At 40.3% G+C, this 23815-nt stretch overlaps 1 protein-coding gene across 2 annotated transcripts; it reads right to left on the bottom strand.

The window, feature by feature from the left end:
• Window positions 1-670: 670 nt before the first annotated feature.
• LOC110957450 (F-box/WD repeat-containing protein 7-like) lies at window positions 671-23284 on the bottom strand. 2 transcript variants are annotated; one of them, XM_022203491.2, is made up of 13 exons: window positions 23024-23284; window positions 21419-21790; window positions 13699-13781; window positions 12686-12821; window positions 10651-10785; window positions 10441-10564; window positions 7428-7669; window positions 4553-4734; window positions 3742-3967; window positions 3575-3641; window positions 3319-3462; window positions 2705-2854; window positions 671-2336 (listed from the first exon to the last, which is right to left on the bottom strand). In XM_022203491.2, the coding sequence occupies exons 2-13, from the start codon at window positions 21764-21766 to the stop codon at window positions 2203-2205; spliced, it is 1971 nt and encodes a 656-aa protein (XP_022059183.2). In that variant the 5' UTR covers window positions 21767-21790; window positions 23024-23284; the 3' UTR covers window positions 671-2202. The 2 variants fall into 2 exon arrangements, with proteins under 2 accessions (XP_022059183.2, XP_022059184.2); XM_022203492.2 differs by lacking the exons at window positions 21419-21790; window positions 23024-23284 and adding an exon at window positions 16138-16407.
• Between the last annotated feature and the right edge of the window lie 531 nt (window positions 23285-23815).

The raw sequence follows: 23815 nt of genomic DNA, 5'->3' as shown, positions 1-23815 counted from the left end.
ATATCAGAGACATGAAATACAACACAAAGAGACACAAAATGAACACAAAGACACAAAACAACCATGAAGACACATTTTAGAGAGATTTTTTTGTCATTTTGGACAAGAACCGAATCATTTTTCTGAGACATTTTTGTCATGTTAGACTGTTTTTTGTAATTCTGGACTAATGTTGACCAAAGTTGAGTCAGCTTGGACAGGTTATTGTCATTCTGGATAAACTTTTAAGGCTCATATCACTTCATCAGTAATAAATCTGGATCTACCTCTTTGGATTTAAGGGTCTTTAACTGAAAATATTCAGATTATGAAGATGAAACTTTGCTTCATTAAATAAAGTTCCTGCAGATAAAGAATCTGAGGAGGTCAGTCAGTGTTTTCTGAACGCTGCACAGAGAATCTTGACTTTTAAATAAAGGATTTTACTTTATAGTCTCATCTAAACTAAAAATATTTCTATTAAACAACTTTCTTCATCTTCTTGTAGTTTTTTCTTTCTGATGTTTTAGTAAATCAGATTGAATTATTTCATAAAATCTGTTCTTCATCGTGGCTTAACGTGATGTTTTTCGGCTGTATTTGTGGTTTTTTTCTTACCTTATATCTTGTGAAGCTTTAACGGCTCCGGTCGGCTTCAGTCTGTCTGAATGGAGTTAAAACGTGACAAAGCTTTTTATAAAACTCGTCTTTATTGTTTCTTATCCGTCGTTCACAATATTTTCTCTGTTTTTTTATTTTTATTACAAAAGCTCGATATGTACATCCTCAGTATTTACAGTATGTTACAGGATCCAGAGCCTCTCACCTGCCTCTGACACACCTGTTGCCGGGGAAACATCGCCCAGACCTCTGCTATTGGCTGGAGGTGTTGCCCGGCAACGGCAGCTTATCGGATTAATATCGGCTAAAAGGAGTCGTTTAAATTATTTATCTTTTTTTTAAATGTTTCATAAGGTGAGGAGAACGTGTGGAGTGGATCTGGAAAGGAAAAAAGAAACTATTTATAAAAAAAGTGACATTTTTCTGGAACTTAGTGCAATAAAGTCGAGTAGTGATGAAGTTTATCAAACACAAGAAGCTGCTTCAGGATTCACCATCAAAGTTTGAAGAAAAAACAACAGAAAAATAACGAGTGATCCAACTTTCCTCCACCTTAGTGTCACATAAGAAAAAAAAATGTGTTTACGTAAGACGGGCTTTTAATTTGAAGGAGCAGTGGAGGACTTTCACCACATACCTTATTATCAGACTGAAGCTTCATTTTCACTGGTTTACCTTTGATTTTTACTCACGTTTTAGATCAGATTTCGGACAATATCACAGTTTCATCGACGCTTTAACAAAAATAACTGCTGGACAGAAGCTTAGAAGCCAAAATACTGGGTTTGGATTATAAAAATATCATGATTTAGGTTCAAGTACGAACTTTCAAACACGTTTTTGAAGCTTTTCCTTCTTTATCTTTGAGTTCAGATCTACAACTGCAGATCTACGACTGCAGATCTACAACTTTAGATCTACAACTGCAGATTTATAATTACAGATCTATAACTACAGATCTACAACTAGAGATCTATAGCGGCACATCTTTAAAAACAGATCTACAATGGCAGATCTATAAGTTTAGGCTCTTTACAGATCTACAAATGTAGAGCTACAGATCCAGAACTACACATGTAGATCTATAATTACAGATCTATAACTGCAGACCTACAACCACAGATCTAGAACTACAGATCTAGAACTACAGATCTATCTACCAGTTTCTATGCAGTTACAAGTTTGAGCACCAAACTGAACCGCTGTTGAAGTTTGAATGAAGGGAGAAACGTTTAAGCGAAAGAGAAGTCGGTCCAGGTTTGGAATATTTTAGAGTTTCAGGTGTTTGACGGCTGCAGGTGTGAGGCTCTGCTACATTTCTGTCTGTCCTCCGTCTCTGAAAAACAAAAAGCTTCGATTCCCAGATTTCAGCAGCAGCGAGTTTCTGAACCGATGAAGCGACGAAGACGAAAACCGTCGAACCGAGAGGAATCCAGCAGAATTCGTCTGGGTCGCCTCTGAAAGTCTGGGTAGATTTGGTGATCAGCAGCGGCGTCGGCCTCCTCAGTCCTACATTCAACTAAACATTCACGGTTCTGTTCCGTCCACCTGCAGACCGATCAGTGAAGACCGTCGGTTCGTCTTCGGTCTTCGGCGTCTCCTTCAGTCCGTCTCCGTCTTCCTGTCGTCCACATCAAAGTCCAGAACCAGCAGTTTGGTCTCCTCGGTGCCGTTCCTGCTGCCGGCGGCACAAACCAGCCGAGTGTCGGACGCTCTGATTCGCCACACGACGCCACCTGGAGGGGAGACGTGGGATTGGTGGAGAGACATCAGGTAAAAGAGAACTAGGATACTAACGGTTAGCTTTTATACAGAGACACAAACAGGTTCTATTACTGTGACTCACAGGACGTCTGTTTCTCGGTGGTATTATCAGATTCTGAGCAGCCACTTTCTACCAACTTGTTATATTTTCATGGTCAAAGTTATTCAAGAAAATTCACTGAGTACACCAGGTCACATGAGTTCAGTCTGTTTGAAGCCATAAAGAGCATTTAATTATTACATTATTATAGTTTTATAACTCGTATACAGTCGTCCCTCGCCATATCACGGTCTCATGATGGCAGACAGAACCTCTACTGGACTCAGACCGGGCCCTCACCTGATCCTCGGCTCTGCAGCGCCACAACGTCCCTCAGCCAGGCTCCGGTCCGAAGGTCCCACAGTTTGACCGTCCCGTCATCAGAGCTGGACAGAACCAGACCTCTGCAGAACTGGAGGCAGGTGACGGCCGACTGGTGTTTGTTGGGTCCTGAAGGGAACACATGAGGAGAAAACACCATCTCACATCTGTAGTTTGTTCTTTGGACCACACTGAAGTATCTCAACAACCACTGCACGGATTTTCTAGCAGGAATTACTAAAAAAAAGACACAAACTAGTCTAAACAGGACAAAAACAACCACAAAAGGATGCAAAACAACCAAAATCAAAAGTCAAAATGTCCTACATGTAACACAAAACAGACAAAAAAACATCTAAAGAGACATTAAGTTAACAACACAAGACATGAAATGACAGAAATTAGACCAAAAGAGACAAAAGAGATGCAAAATGGAAAAACATTTGGACTGCATGTCCCAAACGTCACAATAAAGAGACACAGAACAACCAAAATATGACGACAAAGTGACAAAACGAACATTAGACACAGAAGAGGCATAACATTGCACAATGTCCTCTTCTTTAGTGTTGGACCTCCTCCCGTCCTCTCACCTTGCAGGGTGTGGAGACATTGTCCCGTCCGGACGTCCCAGACTCTGACGGTGGAGTCGGCGTTTCCAGACACCAGGACGTTGTCTCTGAGCTCCATACCGCTGGTCAGAGACTGGTGACCGGTCAGAGTGTGGACGCAGTTACCTGGATGAGGGCAGACCGTTACCATGACGACATGAGACTGTCATCAGATTCTATTTAAAACAGCATCTATTCACTCAGAGTATATACAGGTGATGTCAGGTGATGTCTCTACCTGTCTCTGCGTCCCAGACTCTGATAGATGTGTCCAACGAACCGCTGACCACAAACACACCGTCAAACTGCAGAGAGACACACAAAGTTACAGCTGAAACACAACCACCAGATCAGACTGACTGTGTGTGTGTGTGTGTGTGTGTGTGTGTGTGTGTGCGTGCTTACCTGCAGTGAGTACACTCTGTTTGTGTGTCCCTGCAGCGTGTGCAGACACACCTCTGTGTCGGGGTCCCACACCTTCACCATGAAGTCGTATCCTCCAGACACCACACGCCGTCCGTCGAACTGAACGCAGCGAACCGCCGCCACGTGACCCGTCAGCACGTGTTCACAGCGACCCGTGGACACGTCCCAGACCCTCAGCGTCGTGTCCCGGGAACCCGACACCACCCTGACACGCAAACACACGCATGATGTCATAGCAACCAGTGACATCATCTCTACACTGTATGTTTGTGTAGATGTACAGAGTTTATAAACATGATTCATATCATGTTTCCACCACCGTGCTTCACATCATGATGCTGCCTCCACCGTGCTTCACATCATGATGCTGCCTCCACCGTGCTTCACATCATGATGCTGCCTCCACCGTGCTTCACATCATGATGCTGCCTCCACCGTGCTTCACATCATGATGCTGCCTCCACCGTGCTTCACATCATGATGCTGCCTCCACCGTGCTTCACATCATGATACATTTTTTCTATTTTCAGTTGACCGATTTTGTTTTGAAGTATTACACATTTCTACAAATAAGATAACAATCATTTATAGGGTCTCTACAAACTGCATATATGCCAGAGCGTATTGTCATTTATAAATGAACACACTAAATGAGTGTTTTGCTGGTTACCATGGAGATGGGAAGTAGACAGTGTATTTGTGTGTGTGTTCCCTCTGGTTGTCATGGAGACAAGTGCAGCTAAAAGTTAGATGTTCCTAGTGTGTGTGTGTGTGTGTGTGTGTGTCTTACCGGTTGCCGTGGAGATGCATGCAGCGCACGGTGGACGTGTGTCCGTACAGCGTGTGGACACACTCGCCGCTCTCGGCGTCCCAAACACGAAGCGTCCGGTCGGTGGAGCCACTGATCACCGTGGCGACGGACATCTGACTGCACCAAACTCCACCGGTGTGACCGGTCAGCGTCCTCAGACACTGAGAGGAAAAATATTTAAATGATCCAGTTAAATGACTTTATATGTATTAATGAGGACCTTAATATTAATATTCTGTCCGGTAAACTGGAGTTTTATTCATGTAAAACCAGACACACTGAACTGAGCCACGGCGTGCTTTAGTGATTAGTCACACTTTCCAAACTAACCCAAACTAGGTTAACTGGTCAGTCATCAAACCACTGAACTCGTTTTTCCTCACTGTGGGTTCATTTTTCACTGCAACGTAAAGTCCTCTGTGGAAACAGAACAACGTGTCCACAGATGTCACCAACACTGGAAATAACAGATATTTAACTATTCCCAGCCTCTTTTCTCTCTGCTCCATACATCCAGCTGATGAGGACATCATCTACAGAAAGATGTCTCACCACGATGCTGAATGTACCTCCACCACATTCCTCCTGTTTCTGAGCCATGCTGCATTCATTTTATTCATCCAGTAGATTTGATTTTCCTCTGTCGTCACTGTTTTGTGTCTATTTTGTCATTTTGTCACATTTATGTTGTTTTATTTCTTGCTTTTTTGTTGTTCCGTAACTTGTTTTGTCGTTTTGTGTCTTGTTTTTGTCGTTTCCTGTTTTCTCTCTGCTGAGCCCGTCACAGATGATTAGTTCAAGGACAGTCGGTTAAACCCGCTGATTCTTTCTCTCTGGTGTGTTTTTAGTGATTTCTTTTCCAGCAGGTTTTCGGGGTTCTGAGGGTTAAATCACAAACGGACGTCACTCAGAGCAGAAAGCGTCTTTACAATCCCGATGCTGAAGGACACGCACGGAAAAATGCAGTTTCACCTTGAAGGTGTTGTAGCGCTGGTTGCCGTGGCAACAGTGAAAACTCTGCCCCGGCAACTGTTGCCGGGAAGAGGAAAGACGCTGCAGAGAGTCTGTTAATAAAGCTGATCCGAGTCCAGCAGAGACGATTAGAGCAGTCGCATCCAGAACTGATTTTAAATCTGAAACCGACCTTAATGATCGCAGGAACACGAGACTGAACTCCGTTTACCGTCGCCTCCACGTGGAGAACCCACGTGTGGAGAACCAGGCAGGTCTGGGCGACGACCAGCAGGTGTGTCCAGGTAAAGAATGTTCAGTCGAAACCAGACGACACACACCGACCGTTCCTGTTTCATCACCTCACTCCACTTCACCGACACGCTCAGTTCAGACAGACACCAGCTAGAACCAGAGAGAACCAAGCAGAACCAAGTAGAACCAGAGAGAACCAAGCAGAAACAGGCTGAACCAAAAATAATGAGGCAGAACCGAGGAGAACCGGGTAGAGTCAAGCAGATTATGTATTTATCTTCATTTACATAAGTTTATTTCATGAAGCCATGCAGTATTTTACCTCCATAATGTGAACATATTTTTATTAATATTAATCTTTTCCATCATTTCTGAGCCTCATAACTTCATCAGTACAGCAGACAGACACATTAAGGTGAATAATCTATACTATACTAAAGTTATTGTTCAGTTGTACTACAGGTGTAAACGGTGTGAGTACAGCCGGTGTTTGAACAGCGTCACGCCCAGCTCACAGTAGAACTGGTCCTGCTGCTTCAGTCTGTTCAGGAGGATTCACTCTTTCTGTCTGTCTCTTTAGGTCACGATGACCCACTTTAAGGCCTTTTATTTCGTTCTAATTCAGGTCAAACATACAGTGAAGTGAAACAGGCTCAGGCGGTGTTTCATCACTTCATTATTACACATTAATCACCAGTAAAGCACTGATGGTTTTCTCTTTAAAACGTCGACTTTGGTTCATTAAAACAGAAGGGATTCAGCTGCAAAAGGGAAAATGTTTAACTAAATAATACCTCATGAAAACCGTAAAACAGTCACATATCTGTCGGACGTGGAGTATTTTACAGTGTTAGTAGCCACATGTAGAACAAAGGAGAACCAAGCAGAACCAGGCAGAACAAAGTAGAAACAGCTAGTGTTGGTAACGGCTGTGGAAACATGTCAGACATGAAGTTTCCAGGTTATTTACATTTTTCTACGTTCAATAATCTGAATTTAACTTAATTTTTCCTTTTTTGTGATTATAAATCCGTCACACTGCAGAGAAGACAGTTATAAATCAATTTTGTCAAATTCTGCACTTTTTCTTAACCAGTTTTAAGTCATACTGGACAGTTTTTTTAATCAAATAATCCAGGAAATTCTGTTGGTTTCAAAAACCCAGTTCATAAAAGATTACAAATAAAGCCTCAATAAGAAGTAATGAGTAAAAGACTCATTTTAAAAGCTGTGGTTGCTTTTAGCTTAGCGGGCTAGCTTAAATTGTGATCTATACAATGAAGCTAATGCTAGCTAGCAGAACAATAATTCAACTGTTGCTTGTGTTGGTGTGTCGGCTTCATTTTTAGGTTTTTGTTGCTGGATAATGTCAGCTGCAGCGTTTTATTTTACTGCTATAAATGGACTGTTTTAGTTTGTGTTTTAAAGGCTGACTTTGTTACAAATGATGTCTTTAAAGGTCCCAGATATTACTATAATAAGCAGTAACACACACCGTGGCTCAGTTAAATCCCCATGAATCAGGTTTTAGATGAATAAAGCTGACATTAGTGTTTAAAAGATAAACTCCTAACATGAAACCTGCCTCCAGCATTCATCCACTCTGACTGCATTCCACATGTTTATTCCAGATGTTTACCAGTCCTACCTTTCCGGTGACGGCCGACCACACTTTGAGCGTGTTGTCGTCGGAGCCGCTGACGATGAGGTTGCCGCTGAACTGCAGACAGGTGATGACGTGATCGTCGTGACCTTTGAGGACCATCGGCTCCCCGGAGTCGCCCTGCCTCCAGTTGGTCTCGATGCGATGCTGCCGGATGTAGGCCGCCTTCCACGGACCGACCGCAGCCCCGCAACTCCTGCGATGAGACCACTCACACTCTGATATACCTGCAGAGTAGAAACGTAACTGTAATAACCAGCTGACTCAAAGATAATCAAAGAAAATCCAACACAAGAGGTGTTTGACTGCGGTGGATGCTAACATTAACTACAGCAGCTGCATTACTAAACATGTTGCTAAAATAAAACACCGCAGCTGACATTTATCCAGCAACAAACACTTTGAAATGAAGCCAACACACCAACATGAGCACCGGTTTAATTATTGTACTGTTAGCTAGCATTAGTTTCATTGTCTAGATCACAGTCTGAGCTAACTCAAGCTAGCCCGCTAAGCTAAAAGCAACCACAGCTATTAAAGTTACTGCTTTAATCATTACTTTTTTTTTATTAAGGCTTTATTTATAATGTCATGTAAACTGGGATTTTGATGCCAGCTGGATCATAAAGCTAACATTAGCTTAACAATCAATAGAAGCTAACAGAAGCTAGCAAGTGACATAAAAAGCAACCACAGCTATTATATAACAGTATTTGTTAGCTGCAGTAGCTAGTAGGCTGTAATTTTTAATTCTTTTTTGAAGCCAACAGAACTCAAACGTTGCATTGCTAAGCTACTGCATTATTGTGTGCAAGCTAACATTACGTAGGTTAATTGTCACTGATGCAGTATAAGTTAGCAATAGCTAGCCCATTAGCCTATAAAGCAAATGCAACTATTGAATGAGCATTCGGAGTGTGAATAATTTTAGCGTACTTGAACCCACTAGTATGCTGTAAGCTAGCATTAGCCACTGCAGTTTTGCTTGTGTCTAAGCTAAAATTGGTCTACCTGTAATTGCAGTATAATTTCACATTAGCCAGTCAGTCAAGCTAAAAGAAACCATAGTTATTATAGTTTATTTATGCTAAAGCTCTGATAATGATTGTAGTCTAAAATTGTTACTTGAAAACACTAGAACTCAAAAGTTTGATTAGTATGCTACAAGCTAACATTAGACACTGCAGTTTTATTTATATGCAAGCTAGCATTAGTTTGAAAGTCAGTATAAGCTGACTTTAGCTAGTTAGTTACATAAAAACAACCACAGCTATTAAATCTATTTTGATAAATGTATTTATCCTTACCTACTGAGGATTTAATTAAAATTTTAGCATGAATGTGTTATTTGAAGACACCAGAGCTCAAAAGTTTGACTAATGTGCTATAAGCTAACATTTGTCACGACAGTTTTGTTCATGTGCAAGCTAGCACTAGCTGAAAAGTTAGTATAAGCTGGCTTCAGTCAATCAGATACACTAAAAACAACATTAAACATATAATTAAAATGCTAAAAGCTAACATTAGCTACTGCAGATTTTACTGGCATCACTGCGCTATAGCAGAATAATATCTACTGTTTACTAATCTCTGGATGCTAACTCCAGTGCTAGTTTCATTGGTGTGTCAGAGCAGTGCTGCTAATGAAGGTTAGCTGCATCATTTGTATTCTCACTGAGTGCTATCAGCTCCAACACTGTTCCCCCGCGGTGAGGCGGCGCTGCTAATAATTAGCCTTATTTATGAAGCTGTGAGCTGCAGTTAGCGCCGGCTTCATTAGTATGGCTGCAGCATGGAGCTAACGCTAGGTAGCCTCATTGGTATGACTGCTGAGTGCTGGCAGTGAATCTGACTGACTGGCAGAGCGCCCAGAGACACACACACACACACACACACACACACACACACACACACACACACACACACACACACAGTAACACAGTAACACAGTCAGCCTCTGCATTGCGCTGCCTGCAGCACTGAGTGAGTCTGGACGCTACATTCAGGCTAAAAACACTTCATGCTCTGATTCTCATGTTTCAGGAGTGAAACACCTGCAGGTTTCTGCTCAGGTGTCACACATTCACGTTTAACGAACGCTTACTGATGTCCAGGAGGAAACAATTAGCAACCACTTTACTTTCCTACATCTCAGTTGTATCTCACAGCACAGTTATACGTCACATATTTACATATTTATAAGCAAAAAAAAGCCCAATTTCAAGCAGTTAAATTTGCTAACTTGTTATTTCTCATCAGAATTTAACTCTCTGAAAGCCGAGCATTTCTGGGTGTTTTTTAGCTCCCGTTTCATTTTATAAAAATTACAAAAAGTGGAATGAAGTCATCCAATGTGTTTCTGCATTACTAACACTGGAAACACTGCCTGCAGTTCAACCTAAAAACGCTCTGATTTTTTACCACCTGACTGTTGGTCACAGCCAAGTCATTCATGGCTTCACGTTTCAACCGAGGAGCTCAGAATTTTTTGTCTTTTAACAGAATCTGGCCGGAGCAAACATTATATTTTTGGTGAATTTTTTTTAAACGACATGTAGGATAAAATTATTTAATTAAATATCAGGATTTTAAGGTTGGATTTGGTTTGTTTTCCTGATGAAACTGCATCAGCCGAGATAGATAGATACTTTATTAATCTTGAGGGAAATTCAAAACATTATCTTGTAGTTAAAAAACAGGGAGGCAGTTGGTTGTTTCCATGACGATGAATGACTGCAGTAACTGAGTACCTTTCCATATACTTCAAAAAATGAGGAATTAAATGAATCTTTAAAAAATTAAAACATAATTTATCAGAGAAAGAAACTATAAAAACTGAAAAAAATCATCAAATTTTCTACATTTCTCACAGTCCTTGAATTGCTCATCTCTAAACTGCTTTTAAATTGTAAAAACTCAACAAATTTGAGAATAAAATCGCGATATTTCACCCAAATCTCCCTACACGTTTCAGCTATTTATTCACAGGTGTTCTTACCTTCTTCACGACACTTCTCCCTCCACAGCAGGTTGTCTTCGGCCAGGATCCTCCAGTACCTGCAGGTCTGGGCGGCCTGCATCAGGTCTCTGGGGGCCAGGAAGGTCAACACGTACAGCGCCAACTGGAACCAGAACACCTCTGTTAGTAGCAGGTCGGACTGCGGGTCCAAACTGACGGCTGTCAAAGTGACGCCACGCCGTCCGTTACCTCTTTGGGCAGCAGCGATATGAAGTCCCTCTGGAACTGGGGCTCGATCACCTGCATCATGTGCTTCACCTGGCTGGTCTCGCACCTGTCGATCAACTCGTCCAGAGCCAATAGCCTCTCGGGACCGCTCCACATCTGGAGGTAGGGGCGGAGCCAAGAGGGAGAAGGGTCATTAAACCAGATGATTCTTTATCTACAGTGAGTTTTATTTCACGAAGCAAAGTTTTACCTTCATATTATGAATATTTTCAGAGTTACAGACGCTACAGAGGCATTTCTGAGCGTCATCACTTCATCAGTCCAGCAGATAGACGCATAACATTTAGGAGGAAAAACACATCCGAGTTCTGGTAAAAATCTGTTTTACATCCACTCCAGGTGTCCAAAAATCATCAAAAAGTTCTATAAAACAACTCAAATGAAGAGGGGTCTTCAAGAAAATGGACATGTTGAAAATTGTTTGCAGTTTTCCCCTCAACTATATGTGTCCGAAATGACCCAATTCTTGACTAAAAAGACAAAAACTTCTCCAAAGTGACTCAAGGCTTGTCCAAGCTGACTAAACTTTTGTCCAGATTTGTCCAGAATTACTCAAAATGTGTCTAACATGACAAAAACATCTCAAGAAATGACTAAAATTGTCCGAAATGATTCAGCTCTAGTCCAAAATGACCACACTTTTGTCCAGATTTGTCCAAAATGACTAAAAAGGTGTCAGAATCATCAAAAAATTATATAAAATGATTCTAGTGAAGAGAAGTCTTCAAGAAAATGTACATATTGAAAAATTATTTGAAGTTTTCCCTCAACCAAACGTGTCCAAAATGACCCCAGAACTTCTCAAAAAATGACTCCAAATTTGACCAAAATGATTCAGTTCTTGTCTAAAATGACTAAATATTTGTCCAAAATGATTAAAAAGTTCGACTAAATGACTAAAGTGAAGAGGAGTCTTCAAGAAATTTGCACAAAACTGTACAAAAGAAACATGCAAAATTGCTCCAAAGTCGTCCCAATGAGTCAAACCTCATCTAAAATGACTAAAAACTGTAGTAAATGACTAAAAATGTCCTTATTGTAATGATTCTTTAGACTGTGACATCTGGAGTGGATGTTAAACTGATCTGGTGTCAGTTTTTCTCTCGTGTGTATTTAGTCGTTTCTGCTGTTTGTTTTTCTGTTCGGTTTCTTTCTTTGTCGTCATATTTTCGTGTCTTTCTGTGTGGTTTTATTGTAGTTTTAGCTTCTCCCTTTATTCTTTACTTTCTGTTTTCTGTTTCTATGTTCGGTTTGTCTCTCGTCTCCTTGAGCTCCAGGACAGAAGTCCGTGTTTTTTCCTGTGAATGCATCCGTGTGTTTTCATGCGTACGTTTCTTCTTGTTGGTTTTCTGTGGCGGTCGGTTACGTAAGAACAGCTGGAGGCAGCTGCTGTGTTTATGTGCAGCAGGCGGAAGACGCAAAAACACTTTAACCAAACGCAGAACGTCAGGAAATGTGGGTTTATTGTGCGTCGCTGCAGGTCGTTCTGGTGAGTCATTGTAGACTCTCAGTTTGAAGGTTAATTAACAGGTAATTAGCTCTAAATTCATAGAAAGGACAAACTTTAAATGATTTCTTCAGTCCTCCTCAGCATGGGCGACGCCAGAGTTCACCATTTTCTGATCGTTCCTGGAGCGGTTGTGTTTCTGTCTGTGAAGGTGTTCTGTTGGATTCAGGTCAGAGGTGGACAAACTTCCTCTGGTTCTCATTAATAATCCCTCCGTTTGCAGCTGCTGCTGTGCTTCACAGCTGGATTATCAACGCAGAGCTCTGCTGCTCACGGCTCCTTTGAGCCACGTTCATGCAGTCAGAATGAGACCACAGCTGGACTCAGTTTGGCAGAGGAAATACTGAAGTAATCTGATTACTGCTGGGTGACAAGCTACAGTCGTTTCAGATTCAGATGCTCTTAAAGTGCTGGTTTTCTTTCTTCTTCTACTGTTTATTACCGCTAACGTGTTTACTCCAAAGCAGCACAAGAATGAATGAAACCTACCTGGAAGGTGTGAAGCCAGTCCTGCAGGCCGGTCGGAGGCGGACCGGAGGTGACCCGCCGCCGCTGAGCCGAGTGCCCATTGGCCAGCCGCAGGTCGCCAAATGTGGTGGGCGTGGCCTGAACCAGACTGGAGGGACTGCAGAGAGACAGGAAGTACAGCTGAGTAACTGGAATAGTAACTAGTAACTGGTACTGTAGTAACTACAAGCAGTTCACCTGCAGAACTTTAAAAAAAATGGAAATTTAAACTATTTAGAAGCCAAAATGTCTCAGACACATTCAGCATGGTGAAACGTCTTTCTCCAGCTGATGAGCAGAGTAAAAAGAAACTGTGTGTCCAAAGTTGTCCAAAATGACTAAAAAAAGATTTAACTTACATATTTTTTCCTAAAAACCACATAAACCTGTTCAAAACTATCATAGGAAAAAAAAAATCAAACCTAAACTTAAATCAGCTCGGCTTAGAACCAGAGAACAGAGGACGAAGTTGTTGGAGATCCATCCAGCATGGTGAAACATCTAACTAGTTTGTAGAGGTTTTGCAAATATAAATGGTTAAATATCTGTAGTCTGTGGAAACAAAACCACCACAAATGAGACACAAAACAGCGAAAAACAAGACAACAGGTCCAAAAAAAAAAACCACACAACAACCCAAATACGAAGAAAAATCACATAAAAAAGAGAAAAAAAATGACAGAAAGAGGCAAAAAACAAGACAAACAGACATAAGTGAAATTAAAAAATATGAGAAACTAGACTGGAAGCACTGCAGAGATACAGGAAGTACAGGTGAGTGACTGGACTGTAGTAACTACATGGAGTTCACCTACTGGATTTAAAAAGTTTATTATCTTTAAAAAAAATAACCAAAACCATTTATCACAACCAGAGCCTGTAAAGACAGAAGCAGTGGTTCTTACACTGCTCATCTGTGGGGAAAATTAACCAAATATCATCTGAAATGCGGTGATATTTCTTGAGACTCTGTAAAATGATAAAGCCTCCGTTACCCCAGCGGTCCGTTGCCTTTGCAGTGTTTCTTCCCTGAAGGAAACGTCCGTCCGTCTGGACCGTGATCCAGCTTCCTCTTCATCTGAAAACAGAAACAGAGACGATTAAAACAGCTGGAGAAGCACCGAACATCTGGATGGAGACCACAGAAACATGAGAAACTGTTAAACACTTTTTATTTATGCTATAATTTTATGATTTAATCTCTGTGTTAAACTGAAAAGTTCTGTTTGATTTGGAAAATTAAGGTTAATTATCACGTAATTAAGATTATGTGTTAAAAAGCTCCTTCTGAATAAATTAATCAATCAATAATCAACAAAACAACGCTAAACAAAACATGATATATTACATTGTAAATTGTGTATATTATTAACAAATAAAACGACACAAAATTACAAAAATGAGACAAAAAAGAAAGTTTGTAGAAACTCAAAAATGTATTTATATTTAAAATTTGTCAAAAAAATGTAAAAAAATATACTAAGTTACTTACATTTGACCAAAAAATAATTTAAAATGTACCTAAAATGACTAAATGTGTGTAAAATGATATATACTTGTCCAAAAATATATTTAAAAAAGAAAAATGACAAAAGTTAGACAAAAAATGACAAAGAATAGCAAAGAAAGGATAAAGAGACAAAAAAACGAAACACAAATTGACAGAAACTGGTCACAAAACGACAAAAACGAGACACAAAGTGACAAAAACAAGACACAAAGTGACAAAAACTAGACACAAAGTGACAAAAACTAGACACAAAATGATCGAAATGAAAGAGAAAACAACAAAAATGAGACACAAGATGACAAAAGACACAAAATTGAGACAACAGAGAGGAAAATCAAAGCTACTGGATGAATACAATAAAAGCGGTTCGGCTCAGAAGCAGTGAACAGAGGAGGAAGTTGTTGGAGATCCATCCAGCATGGAGAAACATGATGTAGAAAGATGTTCCACCATGCTGGACGGATGGACTCCTTCATGGTTGTTGTTTCCACGGAGCTGCAGGACTTTATACTGAGAGTAAAAACGCTACAGGAGCGCTGAAGCAGAGCTGCACATGAAGTTCAGTCTTTGCTCTCGCAGTGAATGAAGGCAGGAATGCAGAAAATTGCAGGAATGCGTCGGGTGAAACAGAGCCGCAGTCAGCAGCATGTGTCCTTCATGCTGCAAATATTTCACATGAAAGCACAAGTTTCATTCACAACCGCAGCCCAGAAATCTGCTCCTCGCTTCCAGACTCTTTCAACGGCAGATGTGGGTCTGATTAAAGACGGAAAGTAAAAAGCGTTCGGGCTTTAAACTGTCAGCGGGAGGTAACCTCTGAGGATTTACTGTCTGCAAGCAACAAATGGCAGCTTTTCCCACAACAAGGCACAAAGTTCTGTCTGATTTTAGATGTTTTTCACTGATTTATTCTGTTCAATAAACTGAGAATTAACCATAAAACACCGTTTACATCTGCAGTCTGTCAGTAAATGTAGTTAGTAGGCTGGAAATAGGTAAATATCTATAAAATGTGGAGGAAAAAGGAACACAGAGGCACAAAAACGGAAGAAAAAGTGTCCAGGTGTAGACGTTTTAGTAAAATAAACAATCAAAACATGTTTCTTGTCCAAGTTCAGAATATTTTAGTTCATTTCACCGAGTTCTACAGCAGATTGGAGGCAGACAATGCAGATTGACCATACAACGAGACACAAAATGACAAAAACAAGACACAAAATGAATAAAATTAGACACAAAATGACAAAACAAGACATAAAACGAATAAAACAAGACATAAAATGACAAAAAACGAGACACAAAATGAGAGACACTAGGCCGAAACGACAAAAAGTGAGACACAAAATGACAAAAATGTGACACAAAACCAATAGAACTAAATGACAAAACCGAGACACAAAATGCCAAAAATGAGAAACAAAGCATCAAAAATGCGACAGAAAATGACAAAAACAAGACACAAAACTAATGAAACAACATACAAAAGACACAAAATGACAAAACAAGACACAAAACTAATAAAACAAGACACAAAAAGACAAAAAAACTGCAGACTGGAGGCAGAAAACACAGATTATAGCATCTTTCCTGTATGAATCTGAATTACTGGGACTAAATCGTGAGTCTGATTTTCTGCTGAACTGATGATTAAATCTGAATTAATTCTGATCTCATGTTTTCTCTGTTCCACCTGCTGAGGCTCACACTGATCACCGGATCAATAATCGATAATCAGACACGCAGAGGACATGAGTTTTGTCTCTGGTTCCGCAGTGCTCCCCTCACGCACGCGCTCGCCGCCCCCGACGCACGCGCTGCGGCCGCACTCCGCTGTCACGGAGAGAAACGCCTCGTCATCCCCTGCGCGCGAGCCCTACCCGGTGGGAGCTGATCACGGGGATCGATCAGGGGGATCGATACTCACCTTGTAGAAGATGAGCTTCAGGGTGCCGTAGAAGCCCATGATGCCCCGCTGCCCCCCACCGCCGCCTCCAGCACCGGAAAGGACCGAAGATTATAATCCGAAAAGGTCCGAGAACACGCGGGGTGACGTCACTGATCCATCGATCCGCGCATCGGAGAGTGTCGTGATCGATGAGCCTCAGATATGTGATCAGCTCCTGACTGCTGCTGAGCGCTGACAGTCTGAACACTGAGTGACTGCAGCAGAAACACGCAGAGACACGCAGGACACGCAGGGACACGCCCCTCTGCGTGGGAGGAGGAGGAGCCCTGTGTGTGTGTTTAGTGTAACTTTATTCTCACTGATGCTTTAACTTCTGATAGATAAGTAAGTTTGCCAACAACAACAAACTAACAACTGAAGATCAAAGTTTTATTGATCTGGTTGGATCATTTATTATTGATTATCTGCAGATTCCATTTTCCTATAAAGGACAAAACACACCTCAGAGATCAGCTTTAGTACCTGGTTGCTCCACCAGAGGAGCCACTGAGGGTTTAATACTGTAGACACTACAAGCTAATACAGCATAGCATGATTAATTATTTAGCCACTGCTATGAGAAGCTAATATAGCAGAGCACTATTCTTTACACAGTCAGTTTGAGAGTGCTACGACAAGCTAATATAGCATAGCATTATTAATTTACAAAATTAGCTACTCATTACTAATTTAGGCAATCAGTCAGTGCTACAACAAGCTAATATAGCCTAGAATTGTTCATTTACAGTCAGACATGCTACAACAACCTAGTGTAGCCTAGCATTATTAATTAGTTAGTCAATGTTAAGATAAGCTAATATAGCACAGCATTATTATTTAGTTATTCAATGTTAAGATAAGCTAATATAGCATATGATTATACTTTACAGTCAGTTAGTCATTGCTACAACAAGTTAACATGGCCTAGCATAACTAATTGAAAATTAGTTAGTCAATGCTAAGACAAGCTAATATAGCATAGCATTATTAAATAATTAGTCAATGCTAAGACAAGCTAATATAGCATAGCATCATTAATTAGTTAGTTAATGCTAATAGAAGCTACTATAGCATAGCAACATAAATTTACAGTTAGTCAGTGCTATGACAAGCTAATGTTGCATAGCATTATTAATTTACAGTCAGTCAGTGCTACAACAAGCTACTGTAGCATAGCATTACTAATTAACAGTCAGTTAGTGCTATGACTAGTTAATATAGCCTAGTTTTATTAATTTACAGTCAGTCAGTCCTACGACAAGCTAATGTAGCATAGCATTACTAATTAACACAGTCAGTCAGTGCTAAAACAAGCTAATGTAGCATAGCATTATTAGTTTACAGTCAGTTACTCAGTGCTACGACAAGCTAATGTAGCATAGCATTATTCATTTATACAGGCAGTGTCTTTGCAAAATAAATAAATAAAAAATCTTAAACTGAACCAGATCCATCAGATGTTTAAGATGTTTAATGAACAAAGTAAAACTGAAAGTGTCACAAAATCAGACGTCCAACTGTACAATGCAGACACACTAAAACACACAGACAGCAGGACACTAGTGGAGGTCACAGCTTTCTCACAGCCGATTGACCTGAAGGTCTCCACACCGAGACCCCCCAGGGGCAATAACACACCAGGGGCATCAATCCTGTAGCCAGCTGTGTATCAGATCATCCATCCTGTCCTTCCTCACCTAGAGAGAACTAGTAGATAACAGAACTAGTAGATACAGTAGATCATCCATCCTGCCCTGCCTAACCTAACCTGGACCAGGATGTTGCCTGATGTGAATCCAGTAGAACACGTTTTTGTTTGGGGGTTTGGTAAAGAACAGGACAGAAGAATGAAGAATGTTGAGATGTTCTAATTGTACTTCATTCTGGGACTAAATATTTTCTCTCTTCCACCTTGAACCTTCTGCTGTCAATCACCTGACCTGCTGACCCCGCCCCCTCATCACCTGAGTCCCAGGTGACCAGTGGACATCTCCTCCTCCTCCATCAGTCTCTACTCTGTCCTCCATCTTAATCTTCCACCTTCTGCCTCCAGTTTACATCTTCTCCACCCTGAAGTGGTCACCAGAGCAGGAACTGATCTAATCCCAGGCTGCTGTGATCCGGGGGGACACATTACCGAGGCGCACTGCAGCAAACAACACGGTCTGACATGTTCACGGAGAAGCTAAAGCGTGTTGGTGTTCATCAATAATGGATGGAGGAGAAGCTGCAGGGTGTCAGAGACTTAGAGCTCATGTTTGTTTAACGTTCCTCAGGAGACAAATCAGGAACCATCAGGTCAGCAGGAGGAAAACGGAGAAGGTCCAGATTTAACCCACGAACACGTCAATCTACCGTATAGTCTGACACGTGTAGACCTGAACACGTCACATACAACCTGCTGACATCACATGATCAGTCTACAGATTGATCTGGGTCAGAAAAAGTCTAGATTAGTACAAGTCAGAAGATCTACAGACAAAATACAGCACCGAAAGCAGACATAACTAGTAGATAACAGAACTAGTAGAGAATAGAACTGGGAGACATAACTAGTAGACAAAAGGACTAGGAGAGAATAGAACTAGCAGACATAGCTAGTAGATAATAGAACTAGTAGACAGAACTAGTAGAGAATAGAACTAGTAGAGAATAGAACTAGCAGACATAACTAGTAGACAACAGAACTAGTAGATAACAGAACTAGTAGAGAATAGAACTAGTAGAGAATAGAACTAGTAGAGAATAGAACTAGCAGACATAACTAGTAGATAACAGAACTAGTAGAGAATAGAACTAGTAAATAATAGAACTAGTAGAGAGAACTAGTAGACAGAACTAGTAGACAGAACTAGTAAAGAATATAACTAGCAGACATACTAGTAGATAATAGAACTAGTAGAGAATAAAACTAGTAGATTAACTAGATTTGTCCAAACTAGATTTTGGACAAATCTGGACCAAAGTTTAGTCAGCTTGGACAGGTTTAGTGTCATTTTGGACAAATCTTGAGTCACTTTGGAGAAGTTTTAGTCTTTTTAAACCAGAATTAGGTCATTTAAACAAATTTGGTTGACGGAAAACTTCCAATAATTCTCCAATATGTACATTTTCTTCAAGACTCCTCTTCACTTGAGTCATTTTAAAGAACTTTTTGATCATTTCGGACACATTTTTACTCACTTTGGGCAGGTCTGGAGTAAAGTTTCGTCATTCTGGACAGGCTTTGGGTGTCTAGAACTTGTCCTGACCAACCACCTACCACACATGCTGTGACTGTGGTGCGTTCAGGTTCTCGTCCGTGGAGGTTGGAACTGCTGCTTTCAGACTTAACCACATCAGATGTGTTCACATTCCAGACATACCAGCAGCTCTAATGTGCTTCAGTCGGTCAGCTGCCTCAGACGTGACCGGTGTGAACGAACCAGAAGCTTCTACACCGACAGAAACCTCCAGAGTATGAAAGTGCAGAGGATAAACCGAGTGTTTAATCTGCTATATGTGTGGTAATCTGGAGGAAAAGCTCTGAGATTAAAGAGCAGATTAGTGCCCCACTTTCTGTCTCCATCCCCTCACTGGACACAAAACATCTTTTAAGTTTAACCTCAAACAGACAAAATGTCCTCAAATCTGTCAGTCCGAGTCTCATTTTTGTCTTTAAGGCTCGTTTCATTGCCCTTTTGTGTCTTGTTGTCTCTACATATCATAGATATTTAACTATTTCCATTTCCTCTCATCTACAGAAAGATGTTTCACCATGCTGAATCCAACACATTCCTCCTCTGTTCACTGTGTCTGAGCCATGCTGCATTTATTTTATTCATCCAGTAGCTTTGATTTTCCTCTCTGTTGTCTCAATTTTGTGTTTTTTTTCCATCTTGTTTCTCGGTTTTGTCATTTTGTGTCTCATTTTTGTTGTTTTCTCTTTCATTTCGATCCTTTTGTGTCTAGTTTTTGTCATTTTATGTCTCATTTTTGTCATTTTGTCTTGTTGTTGTGTGTCTCGTTTCGGTTTTGTGTCTTGTTTTTGTCGTTTTGCGTCTCATTTCGTGCCTCGTTTTGCGTCTCGTTTCGCTCGTTTTGCATCTTGTTCTTGTCGTTTTGTGTCTCGTTTCGGTCGTTTTGCGTCTCATTTTTGTTGTTTTGCGTCTCGTTTCGCTCGTTTTGCGTCTCGTTTCGCTCGTTTTGTGTCTCGTTTCGCTCGTTTCGCTCGTTTTGCGTCTCGTTTCGCTCGTTTTGCGTCTCGTTTCGCTCGTTTTGTGACCAGTTTCTGTCAATTTGTGTTTCGTTTTTTGTCTCTTTATCCTTTCTTTGCTGTTCTTTGTCATTTGTTTGTCCAACTTTTGTCATTTTGTATCTTTAGGTGGTTTTTATAGAATCTGATTTGAGCACACATTTTATTTTTGGAGAATTTTTGAATCAGACGTAGGGGGAAAAAAAAAAGACATTTTGATTAAATATGACAATTTAAAGCTCAGATGTTGGTAATTTTTCTGCCAGAACGGTAAATCAAACATGATTAGTTCAAAGTCCATCAGAAAGCTGATTTTTTTCTATTTTTTTTAGTTTGTGATTTTGTCAAATTGGTCATTATTTAAACATCTTTGTGCTCAGTGTGTGTGTGTGTGTGTGTGTGTGTGTTTCTCTGTAGTTTCAGTCACAGTAAACAGTGAATCTGTCGCCTCCTGCTGGTTATTTTCAACAACAACACTGATACCAGTCCTGGATGAAATACTATCAGACGTACAAAAACACATGAGTACTTTAGTATAAACACATACACTGCTGATCAAAACCCTATCCAAATATTCAGATCTTAAAATACATATTCAGATACCACCATAACGAATGAATACTTCAGATATCCGGATATTTGGGTCCAGCCCTATAAAATTCATGATTGTTTTCTGTAACAAAGAGTCATTACGCTGCCAAGGAGGAGCAGCCGCAGTGGAGTCATGTGACGATCGGCAGCCGTCCATCTGTCTGTCTGTCAGCAACGTTACTCAAAAACAGACCAGCGGATTCGGATGAAATTTTCAGGGAAGATCAGAAATGACACAAGGAACACCTCATTGGATTTTGGCAGTGATGCAGCTCAGAGTCTGGATCCATGGATAGGTTAATGATTTCTGCATCATTGAGAGAAAACGGCTCAGCATCACTGTAACCATGACAACAAGTGAGCACTACGTCTGAGCAGCCTTGCAGGAGGACTGCGCTCTGAGTGTTTTTCATGTGTATATCTTTATCTTCCTACCTGTTGCTGCAGGTGAGCTGAAGGTGATGTCACTTCCTCCTCGTCCTCTTTTGTGTCGCCTCCGTCCTTCATCCCTGCGTCCCGATTGGTCTGTACGAGGTGGGCGGTGCCAAACGGCTCTGATGGACAGGACTCGTCCTCGGCGGTGACGATGACGACGCTGACCTCGTCTTCCTCGCCTCCTCTGAAGGGAAAGGAGGTGAATGAGGAGGAGGAGCTGGGAGTGTGTCCACCAATCAGCTGCCAGCGCTCCGCCGACGCCGCCTTCATCACTTCCTCTTCCTGTTCAGGCATCGTCTCCTCCTCGTCCCTCTGTCCGTCCTCCATGTTCTCCTCCTGAACCTTCATCCAGCAGATGAACTCAGCAGCATCCTGATGTCATGGAAACACTTTATTAACCTCAACAACACACACCGGAGTTAATATTCAGTCTGACACACACAGTCACAGAAAAAAATTATCTGACCGCTCTGGTTTTCTTTAGTTTCTTGTTCATTTTAATGCCTGGTACCACTAAAGGTTTATTACCTGAAGAATGCAATGTCATTTTATGCAGGGTTAGTATGGGTGAAACAGGGAAATGCAATTGTGTGAAACGACAAGAACAAAACACAAAATGACAAAAATTAGACACAAAACAACAAAAACGAGAGACAAAATGACAAAACCAAGACAACAAAACAACAAGAACAAAACAAAATGACAAGAACGAGACACAAAATGACAAAAGCGAGACAAAACAACAAAAACGAGAGACAAAATGACAAAAACAAGACAACAAAACAACAAGAACAAAACAAAATGACAAGAACGAGACACAAAATGACAAGAACGAGACACAACATGACAAAAATGAGACACAAAATGACAAAAATTAGCCAACAAATCAACAAGAACGGAGACACAAAATGACAAAAGCGAGACAAAACAACAAAAACGAGAGACAAAATGACAAAAACAAGACAACAAAACAACAAGAACAAAACAAAATGACAAGAACGAGACACAAAATGACAAGAACGAGACACAACATGACAAAAATGAGACACAAAATGACAAAAGCGAGACAAAACAACAAAAACGAGAGACAAAATGACAAAAACAAGACAACAAAACAACAAGAACAAAACAAAATGACAAGAACGAGACACAAAATGACAAGAACGAGACACAACATGACAAAAATGAGACACAAAATGACAAAAATTAGCCAACAAATCAACAAGAACGGAGACACAAAATGACAAAAACGAGACAAAATGACAAAAACGAGACACAAAATGACAAAAACGAGACACAAAATGACAAAAATTAGCCAACAAATCAACAAGAACGAGACACAAAATGACAAAAATGGGACACAAAATGACAAAAATGAGACGCAAAATGACAAAAATTTTACAGAAACCGAAGTGATTTAGATTTTTATTAAGAAAAATCACGGAAAATATCTGATATCAGCTTTGGAATTAAAGTCTTACGAGATATTTTTGTGGGTATCATTAGATTTGTCCAAATAAATGCTTTATACTGCAGTAAGCACATTTTCCCGATAAATTCTGTTTAAACAGTGAGTCTGTTCAAATCGAAAAGCTTCAGACTTACTTTAAACTCTCCGTTTCTTCTCCGGACTTTAAATACTGAACGCCGGTTTTCGTTTTCTTATTTTTTTCTTTCTGCGTTTTTCCTTCTTTCAGTTTCCGGTTTAAAACTTCACAGCACACGGAGCGGCTCCGCAGCAGCTTCAACTTCTTCGCTTTTGTGTTTCTAGCCCCTTTTTCGTCCCGAATCACAAAGAAACTCAACTTTTATCCGCTTCGTTTTTCTCTCCTGCACATGGAGCTTTGTTTGGCGCCGCTTGATGACGTCAGGCGTCGCGCCGCTGTGATTGTTCAACCAAATTAATATTTTTTTGCACATTTTTAGTGAATATTGACTGCAGGGTGGTGATGCAGAATTTAATTAATGATATTATTAATATTGTAGTTTCTAAAAGTATCGGGCTCACCTGTTGTTAGACGTTTATGGCGATAGTGAGTCAAAAATGCAAGTAAGTCAACAAAAGTTCTGATAAATGATTGATAAAAAAATATATAGATAATGAGTTTTGGAAAAATCAAGCACTCCCTGAATCATTTAAATCACTGAACTCCAAACTGTACATAATATAAGTCAATATAGTATAATATAAAATAATCTAATGTAGTATAATATAAAAATTATGATATATAGTTTAATATACTAGTATAATATAAAAATTGTATGATATAATAATAGTCAAAAATTAGAATGAAATCTAAATTTAGCATTTGAATTATGAACCTTTAAAGTGTTAAATGTGAGATCAGGTGAAAAGAAAGCAGAAATAAGGCAGATAATGAATAAAACGGCACTTTG

This window comes from Acanthochromis polyacanthus, chromosome 23 (genome assembly GCF_021347895.1).
Source record: "Acanthochromis polyacanthus isolate Apoly-LR-REF ecotype Palm Island chromosome 23, KAUST_Apoly_ChrSc, whole genome shotgun sequence".
Classification (NCBI taxonomy): Eukaryota; Metazoa; Chordata; class Actinopteri; family Pomacentridae; genus Acanthochromis; species Acanthochromis polyacanthus.
This window is presented reverse-complemented; position numbering and strand designations above follow the sequence as displayed.

Coding starts and splice junctions, on each gene's coding strand:
- LOC110957450 (XM_022203491.2), bottom strand. CDS start 21,766: ATGAAGGTTCAGGAGGAGAACATGGAGGACGGACAGAGGGACGAGGAG. Junction 3,642..3,741: donor ACAGAGTGTACTCACTGCAG/GTAAGCACGCAC, acceptor GTCTCTCTGCAG/TTTGACGGTGTGTTTGTGGT. Junction 3,463..3,574: donor AGTCTGGGACGCAGAGACAG/GTAGAGACATCA, acceptor GCCCTCATCCAG/GTAACTGCGTCCACACTCTG.